The sequence below is a fragment of the Haliaeetus albicilla genome, chromosome 5 (genome assembly GCF_947461875.1).
Source record: "Haliaeetus albicilla chromosome 5, bHalAlb1.1, whole genome shotgun sequence".
Classification (NCBI taxonomy): Eukaryota; Metazoa; Chordata; class Aves; order Accipitriformes; family Accipitridae; genus Haliaeetus; species Haliaeetus albicilla.
The window spans coordinates 40,807,462-40,825,668 of NC_091487.1; the positions used below are offsets into that span (position 1 = coordinate 40,807,462).

Below are 18,207 nucleotides of genomic sequence, written 5' to 3' on the forward strand. Positions count from 1 at the left end.
GGTTTCCTTCCTTCAGCCCAAGAAACACAAGCGTGCCTCCATTTGCAAAGCGGAGGCAGTACCAGGTGCTGAATTCAGCAGGGAGGCTGCACTTCAAAGGGAAGTTACCCAGGGGAATCCTCTGCGTGCAGCACCCGTGTGACTGCGCGTATGGGGCTTGGCCTGAACGCATTATCCAGAATGCATATTTCCAACAGCTGCCTCCTCTCACAAGACTTTCAAGCAGCTACTTCATCCAAAATGCAAGCCAGAACAGTTCCCAGAGCATTCAGCTAAAAAAAAAAAAAAACAACAAACCACCTCAGGAAATTGAAATGCAAAGATTACATGAGGTTTCTCTGCATCATTATCTTCTCCCTGCATGCACCATCCCCCTTATTCCTCTTTGTTTCTAAATCAAGCAAAGAAACAGAGCAATAAAGAACATGGGCCTTAATGTTAACTGGCAAACATCCAAAAAATAAAGCAACTGAAATCAGTGGGAATTTCAGAACATCATGTGCAAAAATCATTTACCAAGTTCACACAGGAGGTGCTCGGGCAGAAGTGTGAGTGTGACACTGACTCTGAGTTTCAGACTGATGCTCTGACCCCAAAATCATCCCTTGTTCACAAACTAAACTAAACTAAGAAGAAGATTCCTTTTTTTTTCCCCCTACATCTTTTTGCATATCCCTCTGCTTGGAAAGCAAAACCAAAGCAGAGCGCTGACGTCCCTCTCACAGTTGCTTCTCAATTACTTTCAGATTGCTGCTGTCAGCCAGAAGCCCAACACAGCTATGTTTGAGCCAAACGTTCCAAAATGACTAGACAGACTTTTCTACCAGTCCTGGGGTTTCTTCTGATTTTATGAAAACATTCCTGACCTGGCATAACTTTTACAATATTGCGTTCCCAGTAGCTTTGGTGTAACTCTTCATCTCTGGATTTGTGACCAGACCAAAGCTTTTATAACACATGGTGCCCTAAACCTTAATTTCTAAGGAACAATGCCCATATTATAAAGATGCTCTACTTCCAAATGAAAAGTATTTGAGGTCTGGCAAGGAAAAGACCAGGACATGCTATTGTAAATAAAGTTCTAATGTATGCTTCAGCTATATATAGCTTTTACAAATATTTATTAGATAGTTAAATTGAATTGTTGCCATTACCACTTCTCTGCTTGGCTGTTTGTATCTCTCCCTAACTTGACCTCCCCATATAGTCATTGGTGACCGAAGGGAAAGGGGGCTGTGATGGGAAAGGAAGGGAAGATGACCGTAGAGGTCACCTAGCTGGACAAGCTGAGCATCTAACATAGCAAACTGCACACTCGCAGTGCTGCGCCGCGGGTCTGAGTCACGTTCTGTGTAGTCAGTCTTCCCACAGAGAGTTTCCATGCGAGGGGGGAAATTAATTCTCCAAGGCCTGATACTGGAAGCAAGGCTTCAAGGTGCTTTAATCCTTATGGATAACAAAGAATTGGTAGAGACTTCATAGCATTCCCAAGAAGCCCAGTTTCCGCCTTTCCACCTTTTCTTTAAGATTGAAAACAGGGCTCCATCGGTAATATGCAGGATTAATGGACTTGGCTGTTCCTGTCATGCCCACTTACTCCTGCCAGCGGTCCCTTTCTAGCCAAGATCCTTCCTGGTCTCAGCGGGACGGCAGGTTAGTACGCTATCCCCTAAGGACCTGAGAGTATATTACACATGCACTCATGATAATGCAAACTTCATATCCTCATTGCAGATACCTGGAGGCTTAATACTGTTCTCCCCTATTGGCTACCTAAAACAATGTCAGTGATTAAATCTCCCTTCTCTAATCACACCGTAATATTATCCCTTCTAGGAACAAGCCATGCCAGTATAAATACGACAACATAAGCATTTTCATGCTGCTATAACTGTGCTCACCCCAGAGGAATTCCATTTTTTTTGACAATACAGGTAAAACAGTGGGAACGTGTGTGTGGAAGAGCACTGAAAATGCTCAAATACTTCTAGAAGGTGCCATATTGTCTAGTAGCAATACAAATATATTCAGGAAGCAAATAAGCAAGTACCACGGGGGCTTTCTCCTATCATGCTCTGAGCAGATCTGAACAATATGGCTGCTAAACCAAGACATCCTGTTTGCATGATATTTCCATCTTCATAGTGCTGCGTCAGAGCAAGTAATTTCAGAGTACTTCAGAAAAACTTCAGTATAGACAGCTTTTACAGGAAATAAAAGGTAAAGTCTTTTGCAGCGCTTCTGAAAAGGTGAAACTTACAGAAGCAGCAAATGTTGAATGGTGCTGCTGTATGTTAGCAGGGCTATATGTTCATTTTGAAATAGTGGGCATAAATGTATTTAATGAGCAAAGCTATGCAGTTGCCATCATTAACACAGAAAGGATGCAAAAGCAAGAATAATTTAAAATCTTCCATGGAAAAGTGTCACCCAAACAGCTTGTCAAGAGCCATGGTCTGTGCATATCAAAAGCATGTTCTCTAGCACAAGATACATCATGCATGCAGGAACAGCTTGACTATTATACCTTCTATCTTGATTATCTAGATGTGATTAATCCTACAGGGCAAATACTTCATTCAGGTTCTCTTTGCTTTCATTTTAGGATCGGGATTTTCCCCTCATGGCCATTTACTTCTCTCCTTCCACTGAAAAGCAACAAGACCGGAGTCTTGGAGTCTGCAGCTTTGTGTTTAGTCACTGCCTACGGAGTCACTGCAGATGGTATCTGCTCAATGCTACCAAATGCTAGATGGCGTCTATGAAGAGCACAAAAACCCTCATAAAATTATTTCAAAATGCTTTCAAAGTACGCATGCCCCGTGAAAGGGATGAGTAAGCTTGGTCGAGGGTCTTACTCAAATATGTTATGTAAATTCAGCTTTAACTTACAAAGTATGTATTTTAGTGTCACACAGGACAAGAGAAAATGTCTGTGCTTCCAAATCCCCCAAAAAAGACAATTTCATAGGGAGGACTGGACCTTGTAATTATTATTTTTATAGATTTGTTTCAATTGGACTGTTCCATGACAGGGAAGGCTTCTTTTCTCAGTGGGGCTCTGTGTACAAGATAACCAGGATTAAAGACCACAACCAGTCACTGAATAAGAAAGTCCCTGAGAAGAGAGAAACAGCTGGAGAGAGGCCAAAATCTCTGCCAAGAGATGCTTCAGTGAGTGAGTGCATTCACTCTGATGAGGGGGGCCAGAGGATAGCTCTTGAGAAACAGTTCCTGAATTAGCTTTCAGTCTTGTTATCTGGCAGTGAACTTTATAGCTTCCACAACACGGAGCAGGCTTCACAATCCAGCCCAGTGTCCTTCCAGTGATGACATACTGGATGTCACTAGGCTGTATGAGAAAGATTGTCAGCTAAGGAAACCCTTTAGTGAAGGCTTGAAATGTTCTTTTTCCCTACTGGGTATTGCTTTTGGCATGAGAACAAAACTGACAGTGCAAAAGGAAGGTTGCCAGCAAAGTAATAATGAGAGAAAGGATTAAGCTGAGTTTAACTTTATAAAAGTGACTGATTTACATTAATGGTTTGCTGGGAACACAGAGAAAGTACTGGGCAGTTTGCATGGTAGTGACCAACTGAGTATCCAACACGCAGAGAATTGCAAAGGATTTTGCCCTTTCCACTCATTAGTGAAGACTGCTCACAGCTTTGTAGGATCAGGCCTTACTCAAACTGCTCTTTAAGCTCGAGATTTCCATTATTTGAACAGGGAATGGCATAAGGTTAAAATACCAAGTGAAAGCTTCATCTCTTTGAGGTGCCATTTACTATTTCTTTTGAAGTCACTCGTGGCTTTTTAAGAAGTTGTACTCACCACATTTTTTATGTCCTCTTAAATAAAACACGTGTGGCTCTTGGCAATGCAGCTTATATGCTCATAAAATCTGAGTAACTTTGTGCTAAATTCTAATTAAGAAATTTAATTAAGCCTCCAGTTGCTACTCTGTCTATGTGAGCAGCAGCTGGGGACCACCTAATCATTCAGAGATCTGTGCTACTTTCCTTTTGTTTATTTAAAGAGCTGTATGTGACGCTGTTCTTTCTTTACGACAAATTCCCTTGAAATATCGGACAATGAATGAAAACAGCATGTAGACCTTGTGGCTATTCCTCGACAACCATCTGAGTACTCTGTAAGGGATACTGAAGCTCTCTCTTTTTGCCTTAGGTCAAAACACTTTCTTGTGTCATGCAGAAAAATAGCAACATTCTTTATTCTTGAAAGCATTTACTATTAGAAAGGCTAAATTGTCAAAAGAAACATTTTATTGTTATAGACATTTCACCACCATTCTTTTCCACTGTGTCCTTCACTCTGAAACTTTGTTATACATCAAAAAAAATCCGATGTTAATCATCTGTCTCTCGGCAGTAGAAAGTGGCATCCGTATGAAGATCAGAGCCCTCGAATGAGACTTTGAACCTGCCGTACTGGTAAACATCCAGAATAGCTTTGCTGCAGTCATTACAGATATTCTGGTGTAACTCAGGTCAGGCTCTGTGTACAGCACCCAGCTTCTTCTGAGAAGGATCTAGTTGCACTCCAGTAAATTAAACAGAAACACAAATAACAACCCAGACGCCCACATTTTTCAAAGGCCTTCCCCCTCCCAAGCCTATTTAGCCATGCTTACATATAATTAAAGCATACAATAGCCTAACTCCTACCATATTTCAAAGGGTCTGCATCTCGGTTTTGTTAAGGGCCCAGTTCTGTTGAAACGGTTTCAGCTGATAAGATTATTCTGGTAAGCAGGGCTTAACCTTGGGAAAACAAAGAATGGATTGAAATAGAGTTCACCCTTCCCTTCTCTTCCAGTCTACACATGCACGCACAGGCTGCTAGCACCTCCCTCTCGTTTTAAACCCCATCCACGCCAGTGTTTCCCACCGCACGGATGCAGAGCGCTGATCGCCCTCTGCCACCTGCCGGCAAAGCCGAAAACGTTCAAGACGTTAAATCCGAGGCTAAAGTGTTGCCTACGCACGCCCAAAATCCGGCTCCTTTAGCTAAAAGCACCGTGGTACAAACAGAACAATTTTCTACTGCTGTTGCTCTTCCCACAGCTTTGGCTGCAAAGGCTGTGCCGGCAGAATTCCGTCAGAAAAATACCTCCAAAATGAAAACAGTTGTTATTGCATGTATACAAAATGGGTCTTGGCTGCTTATAGCACAGTGGCAGGATGTGAGGCTGATGTGTGCTGGTTTTAAGACAATTCAAAAACCCTTAAACCTTTCAGGTGTCTGCATCTGTTCTAGAATTAAGACTTAACAGCTGAACTCACCCTCATGAGGCCTAACTAATGATTTCTGCTCCTGAATTGTGGTAAAACTGAAATGTAGGTCTGGGTTGAAACCCTGGCAATGCTGAAGTTAAAAGAGGTGAAAATTTGCTTTTCAGCTTTGTATCCTAGGCCCGGTACGCTAAGTGGCCCACGCAACAGATCTGCACATGCCTTGTGAACGCTAGCTGCTTGTTTAACACATTGTGCGAAGCTGATATTCCTACCTGTGAGAGGCTAATAACACCCTTGTAAACCAGAGAGTTCCTGGGCACACTTGGGTAATTGCTCCAGTTAAATGCTCTAGACTCACAGCAGCCTCTGGAGATGAAATTCTCATGCAAAATCCATTCCTGTGAATTATCGGAGTCCATCAAAATTCTTCTCACAGAAGTATCGCATAGTGAATTTCTGGTATGGAAGCTTGTTCTTGGTCAGAAAAGCATCAACACAGTCTGACAATACAAACCCCTACAGTTTTTCACATTTGCCACGAGCTGAGTCTTGCTGGTCTGTCCTCTACTCTCCAGCAAAGCTTCCTCTGATGAAGCTGCAGGTTCTGGAAGCACAGAGCAGCCCTCAGGCTGCCCAGGTACCTGCACTGCCATGGACCCTGCCCTTCTGGGAAGCTTCAGGCCTAGGAGAGAGGTGGACAGAGAACAAAGGTCTGCCCACGGTTATTAGGCAGTTAGTGGATTTGGCAAAAAAACCCCAAACCACTACATGACATGACAGCCTTTGGGGTTTTAGGATCCTTTGAGAGGACACAGCCTTTTGCCTGGCATCTCCATTAGAAGCACAAGAAAAGGGAGGAGGGATGGCGCACCAGAACTGGCTCCATCCAACTTGGGATTTCTATTCCTTGCGCAGCAGAACCTTATGAAATAGGTCTTACCTCATCTCATCTCATCAGGCTGCAAAGTAATTGCACGCTGTCCAAAAGCGTATCGTATGCTTATGGTGCACCTTCGCAAAAAAAAGAAAAAAAAAAAAAATCTTTTCCGCAGGTGCTTAGAGCGTGCTTACAGAACGAAGCTTTCCAGCCAGGGAACGGATCAATCTACGTTAGTTCCCAGTGGAATCGCCTCACCTTTCCTTTCCTTTTTCGGGGCGGGGGGAAGGACACGAGCCTGGTATATTTTGAGCGGCCCCGACGCTAAAACGTGAGACGCGCCGCTTCGTGCGGCACCACGAGCACCCGTTTCAACCTTCCTTCCGCGGGCAGAGGTGCAGGCTTCCCGCCCGGGCTCCGCCTCCCCCGGCATCCCCTGCCCGGGACGCTCCCGGCTGCCCCCACACGGGAAGGCCCCGGCGGAAGCGGGGCGGGTGGCCATGGCGGCGGGCGGCGCGGAGGAGCGGCGGCGGCAGCAGCAGCAGCGGCGGCAGCGGCCGGGGCGGCTCTCGGCGCTCTCGGTGTACCGCCGGGCGGCGGGGGCCGGGCGGCTGGAGCGGCGCCGCCGCGGGAGGCCGCTGCCCGCGGGCGGCAAGTGGGCCGAGGCGCGGCCGAGGCGCGGCGGGCCGGGAAGCGGCGGGCCGGAGCCCGAGGCCCCGGCGCCGCGGAGCGCCGCCGCGGCTCCCGGCGGCGTGGAGCGGGCCGAGGCGCGGCCGAGGCGCGGCCCGGAGCCGGAGGCCCCGCCGCGGCAGCCGCCGCCGAGGGCCGCCGCGCCCCCCGGCCGCGGGGAGCGGGAGCGGGCCGGCGAGCCGGCCGGCAGCCCTGAAGCGAAGCGGCGGGGCGGCCCTGAGGCGGCGGGAGGGGGCGGCGGCGCGGCGGGGCTGCTGCGGCGGCTGGGGCGGCTGGAGGACAGCCGGCAGCGGGCGGCCGAGCTGTTCCGGTGGCTGGTGGCCCCGGTGGCGCCGGGGGAGTTCCTGGGGCGGTACTGGGAGCGGGCGCCGCTGCTGGTGCGGCGGGGCGACCCCGGCTACTACGCGGGGCTCTTCTCCACGGCCGACTTCGAGGCGGCCCTGCGGGGCGGCGAGGTGCACTTCGGGACCCACCTGGACGTGACCAGCTACGCCGAGGGCGTGCGGGAGACGCACAACCCATCCGGCCGGGCCCTGCCCGCCGTCGTCTGGGACTTCTACCAGAACGGCTGCTCCCTGCGGCTCCTCAGCCCCCAGGCCTTCTCCCGCACCGTCTGGCAGTTCCTCTCCATCCTGCAGGAGCACTTCGGCAGCATGGCGGGGGCCAACACGTACCTCACGCCACCGGGGACGCAGGGCTTCGCCCCCCACTACGACGACATCGAGGCCTTCGTGCTGCAGCTGGAGGGGAAGAAGCACTGGCGCGTCTACAGCCCCCGGACGGACGCCGAGGTGCTGCCCCAGTTCTCCAGCGCAAACCTCGCGCAGGCTGAGCTCGGCGAGCCCGTGCTGGAGACAGTGCTGGAGGCCGGGGACCTGCTGTACTTCCCCCGTGGCTTTATCCACCAGGGCGACTGTCTCCCTGATGCGCACTCGCTCCACATCACTGTGTCTTCCTACCAGAGGAACTCCTGGGGGGCCCTCCTGGAGAAGCTCCTCCCGGCTGCTCTGCAGATGGCCCTGGAGGAGGACGTGGAGTACCGGCAAGGGCTTCCTATGGACTACCTGAGGTACATGGGGGTCGCCAATTCGGATGCAGTCGACGCTCGCCGAACAGCCTTCATGGAGAAGGTCCAGAGCCTGATAAAGAAACTCGTTGACTACGCACCCATTGATGCTGCTGTGGATCAGAGAGCCAAGTCATTTCTTCACGACTGCCTTCCCCCGGTGCTTACACAAAGTGAAAAGGTGCAGAGTGTGTACGGCTTCCCGGCCCGCTGGCAAGATGGAGGACCCTGCGATGTCGATATACAGATAACAAAAGACACAGAAGTACGTCTTCTCCGCCATGGCATCATTAGATTGTGTAATGAAGAAGCAGGTGTGATGCTGTATTACACGACAGAGAATTCAAGGGTGTATCACAAGGAGGAACCCAAGTTCCTTGAGATAGATCCTGAGTATACAGACAGTATTGAATTTCTCCTGTCCTCCTATCCAAACCACGTCCGTGTGGAGACCCTTCCATGTGAAACCTTGGAGGACAAGATTTCTCTAGCCACGCTCCTGTTTGAGAAAGGCATTCTGACTACAAAGAAGCCTCTGGTGCAAGTGTAACTCATATTTTTTTAACAAAATAAACATACATTTGTTTTCAAAGTGATCTGTCTTGTTCTTGCCTTACACGTGCTAGGTGTAAATCAGCAGTCTGGATCACAGTATCTCATCTGGGGGCAGAAGGGCTTTGGTGTGGGTAGAGAAATCAAATGTTGATTAAAACGGGTATCCGCTCTAGGAGCGATTCTGCATGGCTGAGTGACTGCAGAAGGGAAGTGCTTAATTTTTTTTTTTTTCCTTTCGCCAGCCATATTACTACACCCTAGGTAACTTCTGGAAGCTAGTGAACTTTTTTGCAGTCTGTAAATCGTCTGTGTTTACACAGTCTTTGAAAGCAGCCTGTCTTACTGCGGGAAGTACTTTCATTACTCACAGGCAAATTTGGTGATGGTCACCATTCTGTGTGCCTGTGCTGTGCTGCACATACAGCATAGCCTTCAGGCCTGTGCTGTGCTGCAAAGATCCCTTGGCCACAGGAAAAACTTGGCCAACTCTTCTGAAAAGTGGAGCCCACAGGCAGCTCCCACTCGGTGCCAGTGATTATACCACCTGCATGGCCCTGCCCTTATCGAACAGTGCAGCAAGATGTTCTCATGCAAACTCTTATTTGAAATGCTTCAGGCTCTGTCTCTTCTTTTTCAGTCTGATAATTGCGAGCTGTCTTAGTGATAGAATAACCTTCCCCGCTGGTTTTTCTGCAGCAGCACCTAGCAAGGAAATTGCTGGTCCTTTCAAGGCAAATGGGGCACCCACTAATATGGGGCTTTTCAGGCTGGGTGAGAAAATTTTCATACCGAGACCTAACAAGTTAAATGAATACACACCTGGCTGTGTGGCCAGTTCCTGTAAATACTGACAAGCCTCAGATATACTTTTCCACAACGGTGTTTTATTGTCGCAGTCAGCAGGTGAGGGATATTCTGTCTTTAAAGCCTCCTGAAGCCATACCCACAAGGAGTGGGCTGTATTACCCTGCGTTCCTCTGAGCTGCTGGGTTATCAGAGTTGTGAGACGGCACTCACATGCTCTAATTGTTTAGGATTTAAGTGTGTGCTATCTCCTCCGAAGTCCCATACTTGCAACAGCCAGTGTGCCAGCCTTTCTGCCCTCTTTTGCCTGTATGCTGTTGCTAAATCTTGAAACTGGAGCTGTGTAAAATCGCACACCACAGGAGCATGCTGAGGTGCCCCTGGGGGCCCCTTTGCTTTATGAATCACTAGTGGCTGGGCAGAAGCGCTGTTGCTGAACTCATCATCTTGACCCCTCTGTCTGCTCGTCCTCACCAGATGATCAGGGGTCCTCGTCCCAGGATTCATCCCCCTGGCAAATAGCTCGTGCCTCGCTGGTGCCCTTCCTGGGCTGCTCCGTGTGCCCCCCTTGCGACCACAGGCACCTGCACCATGGCTGCCTGCGCTGCGGGCACTTGCAGAGGAGGTGGCTGCACCAGATGCTTGCACCGTGGGCAGCTGTACGGCAGGTGCCTGAACTGCAGCTTGCTGCTTGGGGGCAGTGGTGCAGAGCTGCACCAGTAGCTCATGCAGCTCTTTCTGCATTGGCTGTAAGCACCCCAATGGCTGTTTCAAGCACGTTAATAACAACCAAAGGTGGCACAAATTCTTAGCTTTTCCTTTCCCTGGCCTCTGTTTTCTAAGACAGCATAGTACTTCAGCTGGGCTGGGGCATTCTGATAATTCCTCCTCAGTTTCTAAATCCACTGGGGAAACTGCCTGGGCTAAACACTTTGCAAATACCCCTCACGGATTTGTGCAGGGCCAGCCAGGCACAGAGTTTCTTTTCTTCTTTGTTCTTTATCCAGAAAGGCATTTCTCACTGAGACCTACCGACTGTGCCAATGTTTTGCACTAGGAGGTGCTGGTCCATTATGATCCCAGTCAGAAAGGCATTCGCATTCTATAAGGTGTCATTAAAAATGCTATTTATTAGAGCTAACACTCAAAGAAAAGAATAGCATAGATAATCTTACATCCCTTTAGATGCTGGGAACCTTGAGCAGTGTAGCATGTAACAGGACTCTGACCCACATGCAGCATGCCATGCTGACATGGTCCATAGCAGAGATTCTCCCCTTCTGGTCTTTCAAGGTATCGTAAGATTTTTATATAAGGAAACAGCTCTATTTATCATGTCTACAGTCAAATAGAAACAACGTTCGTATGAGAATGTCTTGCTGCACTGTTCGATAAAGGCAAGGCCATGCAGGTGGCATAATCACAGGTACTGGGTGGGAGCTGCCTGCAGGTTCCTCTGTAAGAAAGAGCTGGCTCAATTTCTCCTGCGGCCAGGGGATCTGTGCAGCACAGCCCAGACCCGAAAGCCACACCATACATGCAGCGCGGCACAGCGCAGGCCTGGGCGTGCTCAGGTTAACTCTGTTGTGGGTCACTAACTGCTTGGTGTACAATGGTCTTCCCTTCAGGATCACTACGCTGACTTCCACTGAGAAAAATGGTGAGATGCCTAAATATGCTGGAGGATTTCAGACCTAGCGACAAACTGATCTCTCAGTTTCAGAATAAGAAAGCAATTTATCTGCTTCATGCTTTGTTCCCTATGTAAAAATAGGAATGCATTTTCCGTGCACGTTTGAATTAATAATAATAATAATAATAATAATAATGGAATATGCAATGCATAATAATGCTACAAATACACTTGCAATAGCAATACTTCACCCTTCTCTAATGTCCTCCAGTCCTGAAGATCTCCATATTTCTTAAGGATCAATACTTTTCAATTTGCAACCCAAGGCAAGGTAAAAAACTGTGATTACCCTTCTTTTATGGACAATGGCTAGCAAGGAACTACCGGTCAGACTGCTGGGAACCAGCTCTTCTTGCTGGATGAGGTGTTCGTCTTCTGTGCCTTGGGTTCGTCTCCCCTTCAGCAGTGTGTGCTCTGACTGGGGGCCTCTTCTTTTTAACCAGGATGCCTTGGTCATCCTGCAAGCTCTTCTGCTTGATTTATAGTCAGCACAATCTTCCTTCAGAAGAACGCGGTACCCTTCTTGCTTCGGAATTACGGGGCGAAAATGGGACCAAGAACGGAACGGGTACGGCCCGGCCCAGGGTCTCTGCTGGCGGGCGGGAGCCCCTGCGCCGCCCGGCCTGCCCCACCTCTGTGCGGTTGGTCGCACACAGGCCCTTCCCTGTCCCGACAGCGAATCCCGACCGCGACTCCGCTCGGCGGCTCGCCAACCCCTCCGCCCGCAGCTGCCGCCCGGCCCTGGGGAGCTCGGGGCGGGGGGGACGACACACCGAGGAGCAGCTCCCCGGGGCCGAGACGGGCCTTGGCCGAGAAGGCCCGGGCAGCCGGGGAGGGGAGGGAGGGAAGGCAGGGGAGGGGGCAGGCAGGCAGGCGGGGCGAGGGAGCTGCCGTTCCGCTCCTCCCCGCCGGGGCGAGCGCAGTTCGGAGCCGGTCGCGCGGGGACCCGTCCCGGGATCCGCCTCCAGCGGTGGACGGGACTCGAGGTCATGTCCCAGGCGACAGCCCGCTCCCTGCGCCGGGCGGTCTCCCGCGGCTGGCAGCAGCGGCTGCCCTGGCCCAGCCCCGCGCCCGCCGCCCCGCAGCGCTGCAGCCCCGCGCGGACTCCCGGGACGGCCCCCGCCCGCCGCTTCGCCTCCATGGCCCCCTGCGTCCGCTTCTCGCCCGCCGTCCGCAGCCTCTTCGATGAGCCGCTGGCCATCGCCGTGCAGGGCCTCGGCCCGCGGCAGCAGGTCACGCTGCGGACGTCCTTGCAGGACGAGACCGGCGAGCTCTTCCGGGCCTGCGCCCGCTACCGAGCGGGGGACGACGGGGAGCTGGACCTCGACCGCTGCCCCGCGCTGCCGGGAGGCAGCTTCTCCGGCCTGGAGCCCATGGGGCTGCTCTGGGCTTTGCAGCCCCAGAAGCCTTTCTGGCGGCTGGTGAAGCGGGACGTGCGGACCCCTCTCCTCCTGCAGCTGGAGGTGTTTGAGGGCCACGGGGACCCCCCCGGGCAGCTCCTGGCACAGGCGCAGCACGAGCGGGTGTTCCTGCGGGACGGGGTCCGGAGAGTCCCCGTGCGAGAGGGGAAGATCCGTGCGACGCTTTTCCTGCCGCCCGGTGAGTACCGGCCATACCGGGCTCCTTCCCTCGCGGGTGCTGCCTCGGCTTTCGGCCCTGTGCTCCCAGGCCCGGAGCCAGACCCCCTCCGTACTCCCATTGAGCACGGTACCAGGCAGAGGCCAAGGCGGAGCTGGACCTCGCCAGCTGGCACTGGGCGCTCTTCAAGGAGTGGCCTGGTCAGCCCAAGCGGCCTTGATCCGCTGGCCACGCTCCTCACGTAGCACAGCTACGTGTGTTAAAACAAACGTGAGTTTGTTTTATCAACTCATATTGGACATGAAGGCATTGATCACAGTACCCTTTTTATTTCCAAATGCTGTGGGAGGTGGTGTCAGTTAGTCTTCAAGGTACCTTTCCTCTACCTGTCTGTTTTCCAGGGAATTCAGCTAGTAGTCGTCTGACTTAGTTGAAGGTTGCTGTTCAAAAGTCTAGAGTCCTGAGCCTGCTGCTTCCCTTCCCAGCCTTTCCCCAGATCCTCAACTCAATCATTTCATAGTTGCTGCAGCCCAAGCTGCCTTTTGCTGCCGTGTTTTTCTCTGGTTCTTCTCTGTTTGTGAGCAGAAGATCAAGTAAGCGTTAGACAAGTTTGCCCTTACGGTATTTTTCTCAGAAAATGATCGAGAGGGTCTGTGAGGTTTTCAGATTGCCTTAGAAACACTGTATTGTCCTCCCAGCAGCTGTCCAGAGTTCTGCTAGTTGTCTATGGGATGCTTCATCTCTTGCCTCCTCTTGGTTGGGTAGTCTCTAGCAGCAACCCCCTGCCCCCATCCCACCCTCCCTTCTGCCTGTGACCCAGAGGCTTTCAGCAAGCATGTGCCTGGAACCCCATGTACTCAGGGGGCTCCTTGTAGCACATGCCTTCCCCTCTGCCCCTTCTTCCCTGCCTGTCCCCAGTAACTCTTTCGTGATAGTGCCAAAATCATACATGCTGTCCCAGCCAACGTCCCTGACTCTGCGCTGTAGCCCTGTGGGTGGAGGTGAATTTCCAGTTTTTCTTGTTTGTTGCCCAAGTTTTGTGTGTTAGCCTGCAAACACCTGAGGGAAGCCTTACCCTCTCTTCTGAGCAGCAGTAGGAGTCTCCCTCTTGGCCTCCTCCTTTCCATACTTTGTTATCATTTTGCAGCAGTCCCTCTAGGCTCTGGACTTCAGTCCCTGTCTCATGATGAACCTAATGTAAAGCTTCCCTCACCAGGTTAGCAAGGCTGGTTACAAATGTTTTCTTCTCTTTGTCCAAGAATAAATGGCAGTAGTACATTTACACTGAAACTGAGAAGCTGGAACCATCAGAAGATGAGATTTTTTGGATCGGTCTTCTGAGAAATGCACTAGGGAGAAGCCTCGTGGTTATTTTTGAAGCAGAGCTTGATACCTTTGCAGTGAATTTACATGATGGAGAGAACTATTTGTGACTGTCAAGGGATTCCTTCCCTTCCAGCCATGTGTTCCCTGATGTTATCTAAAACATAAGGAGGCCTGCTATTTTGTGCTGTCTTGTTTGATCTTGAAGCAATGTAGCCATTTACTGAAAACTGGCACAGCAATTTAGGACCCTTAGTATCATTCTGCTGCTCTATGTTTTTCTCTTTTTTAAAAAGACGTATTCCCAGGCCTATGAATTTGGAATACAGATTAAAAATTGCAGGTTAATGTGTCCTATTATGTGGCCTCTTGCAGGAAGTGGCCCCTTTCCAGGAATTATTGACTTGTATGGAACTGGAGGAGGACTCCCTGAATACAGGGCATGCCTGCTGGCCAACCATGGCTTTGCTGTGCTGGCTCTGGCTTTCTACGGCTATGAAGACCTCCCCAAAGACATGAAGGAATTCCACCTGGAATATTTTGAAGAAGCCGTAAACTATATGTTACAACACACCCAGGTTGGTTTGTTCATTGACACTCTCTCACTACAGGAAACTCTAATTAGTCAGGTCCTGCCAGACTGCAGACGGGCCAGAGCTGCTGTACTTAAAATAGCATCTCCGTTCAAGTTGGCTGTAATTAATTTGGTTTATATCTTTAGCTCCCATTACAATGGTTCTTTGGCAGATTATTCCAGTTCTTCCTTTTGAACTGGCCAGGTGACACAGTGACACATAGGTCACATACTGATAATTTCTGCTCCATTCAACCCAGTGTCATAACTAGGGTACTAGTTGCCTGGAGGCTTATTTGACTTCCAGCGGGGCTTTTAGGTTTATGCTCTGTAGAATGTCCTTCAGAACTAAATGCCCTTTTCAGCTGCAGAGCACATGATGACTTTCTGTGATCCAGGTCTTAAGGGAGTCCACCAGTACACATTTGTTGCTGTCTATTGTATAAGCTCTTAAAATCACTCCAAATGTTGGTATTTGGTGAGCGTGGGTTTTAGTAGCTAGTTGTGAACTTGGGGATCCTTCTAAATTGACACCTCTTGGAAGAGAACCCTGCTAAGTTCTGCATCTCCTTCCAAGTAGCTGTGCATGACAACTAGAATTGCACAAGGCAACACTTGGTTTCTCTGGAGAACTCAAAATAAATACCTTCCTCAACTTCAGAAAGTTGAGTAGTTGTTAAAGGTCTTGTTTGCTTTTCAGTCGCCCTAACCCTAACTGCTCATGCCACCTCTCTGCCCAAAAAACTCTGACAATTCCCCCCCCCTTTTTTTTCCCCTGAGAGCAGTACCGTAGCCTCCCATTACACCTCCACTGATACCCTTCCCATGTTTTTAACACGTTGCAAAGTTTCAGCCATATTTTCTAATTTCCCCCTTTCCATGCTTCAAAGTCAGTGGGTTTGGAGCCTATTACACTGGTGATAAGGTACAAAAGGTATTAAAATTAAATTTTGATGCTGTCTCAGAGCCTTTTTACCCTGAGTGTCTTTGGATATTGGAGCAGTTGTGATATTAGCTAACCTTCTTCCAATATCCTTAGAGGATTTCAGCACCCTGTAAGATCATTTAGCTTTCCTATTCTAGTTAATTTGCCTGTGTAAGAGAAAATGAAGGTAACCTATTCTAGACTGACTCCAGAGGACTGTACAATTTGCTTAGAAAAATGGTTTTAATGGGTTATTTTTTTAAGATACATTTTAATGAGTAAGCTACCTCAGAACACTTCCTTTTCACTGTGAGTTAGACACTAAGCATACTAGAGAAACAGGATAGCAGCTGATGTGGTGTCTGCTACCCCATGTTAGCTTCTTAATAGGGGAATCAGAGACAGTGGTTGAATATAAGAAATAAGTTATCATAACTGATGACAGTATCATAGTCATTGCTGAGTTTGAGCATTTTGCACTGAAAGAAAGCATTTGTAGAAGAGGCCTCCCCTGCCCCTTCCCTCTTCTTCCCTGAACTGCCTTATACGCAAAGGGAATCTGGGGCTGCATGTCTGCATGCTTTTTGCAAGCACCGCTGTACCCTCTGCGTATGCTTCGGCACCGAGCCTTGTAGCTTTGCTAGGATGATGCTGCAGTCTCAGCAGGGTTTATGATCATAAATCAAGCACAGAACAGTGCCCCAGGCTCCCTCAGACATGGGCCCTGCACATAGGACCTTGGATGCCTATACCTGGGGTCCAGATTCAGGACAGACACTGCTGCGAACATGGCATCATTTTAAAGAAGTGGCGTGCTGTGGTTCATTGCTTGTGGTTTCTCTTCTCTCCCCTCCAGGTTAAAGGTCCAGGGATTGGGTTGCTTGGAATCTCGAAGGGGGGTGACCTGTGCCTCTCCATGGCCTCCTTCCTAAAGGGCATCACAGCCACCGCCCTTATCAACGGCTCAGTGGCAAACGTGGGTGCAGTGCTTCGCTACAAGGACATCACCATTCCACCCCTTAGTTTCAGTGCAAAACGCATCAAGGTCAACAAGTCTGGGATTGCTGATATTTTGGATGTACTGAGCAACCCGCTAGAAGGGCCTGACCGCCAAAGCCTTATCCCTTTGGAGAAGGCCGAGTGTCGCTTCTTGTTCATTGTTGGCCAGGATGATCGCAACTGGAAAAGCGAATTCTTTGCAGTTGAGGGGAGCAAACGTTTGCAAGATCATGGGAAGGAAAAGCCTGAGATAGTCTGTTATCCTCGAGCAGGGCACTACATTGAACCCCCCTTTTTCCCAATGTGTGCAGCCTCAATGCACCTGCTAGTTGGCATGCCTGTGGCGTGGGGAGGGGAGCCCAAGGCACACTGCGAGGCACAGATAGATGCTTGGCAGCAGATCCTAGCTTTCTTCCGCAAACACCTCTCGGGCAAGCCATCTGGAATATCCAATAAGATGTGATGTGAGTTAGGTTACTTTACACATGAAGATGTTGGTGTTTCAAGTTTGTTTTGTTAAATGGCTCTGAATGAGAACAAAGAACATCAGGGAATTAGCTACTGGGTTTCTTGGAGGGTGGTAGTGGGCAAGAGCATGAGAGCTGCTTCCTTTTAACACACTCCTCTAACCTCGGTTAGAGGTCTTGGCCTCCCAATATGTGTAGTATGGGATTACAAGCTGTGGAAAAATGATGGTGGTAAGGCTGGGTCTGCTTTGAATGTGAATTTAAGTGGAAGGTAACTCATCCAAGCTGAGAACTGGGATGAAAATTTGCCGTGGCTTTCTCAGAGGAAACATGTTGTACGCTATTGCCCTTACCAGAGCCAGCTTTGTGCTCTAGTTTTTCAGGAAGCAGCTGTTCTCTCTTCCTGCCTCTGGTGATGTTTCTGTTTACTCTGTGCACTTCCCTCTCCTTCCTTGCTCTTTCTTCTTCTCCCACATCGCTGAAATACATCTGCCTTAACACTTAATATCTAATGTTTCACTTGCCAAAAGCAGCAATACTGTGCCTGGATCCTCAGATAACACATCTCCCATTTATAGACAACAACAGCCCGTAGCCTAACGTGACATTCTGGGCACATGCAATAGAAATGAGACATTTGTATGGTTTGGGGAAGTTCACAAGCATGAAGAAACAACAGAATTGGACCCGTTGGTAGTCATGCCTGGAACTGCTCGTGGGCATCTCCTCAGCAGGGCTGGATATCCCTGTGTAGGTCCACACCACTCTTGGATGGCAGTTTCTCCCTGCCTGTACATTCCCTTAATGCCTCCACAGCAGCCTGCTTGTAAGCGCTGGTGAAAATAGCAAGGCTGCGAAGCTGGCGTGACAGCTCCTCGAGGCAACTTTGCGTTACCACCGAGTGCTAGGCGGGCAGCTTTGCAGGAGCTGCCATTGTTGTGAGTGGGGAGGCAGGCTGGAAGGGGCGGTGAGGCCATGGCGTTGCTGTGGTGGACACTGGTCTCTCTCCCGCTAGGCCCTGCAGGCCGCCGGGCTTCCTTGCCGGTTCTCTCTGAGGAGCGGGGGGCTGCGGGGCACTCTCTCAGGAATGTTTGGTGCCCGGGTACGAGTTTGAAAGAAAACGCACCGAATATTGCTCACGGGGCACTGTGGGGGCTTGCGCTGTCGTCCAGAAATAAGTTTTTAACACGTTAGTGCCTTACAAACCCAAGCTGAGTGGATGTACCCAAGCTGCTGTTTGCGTTCTGTGTGAATTCTGTAGGTGTCTTTACGCGGTTTGCGTGTTTTGTAACGGATTAAAATGAAACGTTAACCTCTGCCAACGCCTCCCTTCCCCAGAGGGTTCGATGGTGCGGGGGAAGGCTGAGGGGGGGAGGCGGGCTGTGGGGGGAGGCGGGG

The 18,207-nt window shown here is 50.0% G+C and overlaps 2 protein-coding genes across 2 annotated transcripts; both read left to right on the top strand.

Moving 5' to 3' along the window:
• The first annotated feature begins 6,304 nt into the window (after positions 1 to 6,304).
• RIOX1 (ribosomal oxygenase 1) lies at positions 6,305 to 8,483 on the top strand. The gene has a single exon (XM_009914662.2). It carries the CDS (start codon positions 6,636 to 6,638, stop codon positions 8,439 to 8,441), a length of 1,806 nt encoding a protein of 601 aa, XP_009912964.2. The 5' UTR covers positions 6,305 to 6,635; the 3' UTR covers positions 8,442 to 8,483.
• A 3,319-nt stretch (positions 8,484 to 11,802) lies between these two features.
• LOC104316435 (acyl-coenzyme A thioesterase 1) lies at positions 11,803 to 18,132 on the top strand. The gene is made up of 3 exons (XM_009916847.2): positions 11,803 to 12,542; positions 14,220 to 14,422; positions 16,200 to 18,132. Exons 1-3 carry the CDS (start codon positions 11,933 to 11,935, stop codon positions 16,803 to 16,805), a joined length of 1,419 nt encoding a protein of 472 aa, XP_009915149.2. The 5' UTR covers positions 11,803 to 11,932; the 3' UTR covers positions 16,806 to 18,132.
• Positions 18,133 to 18,207: the final 75 nt, after the last annotated feature.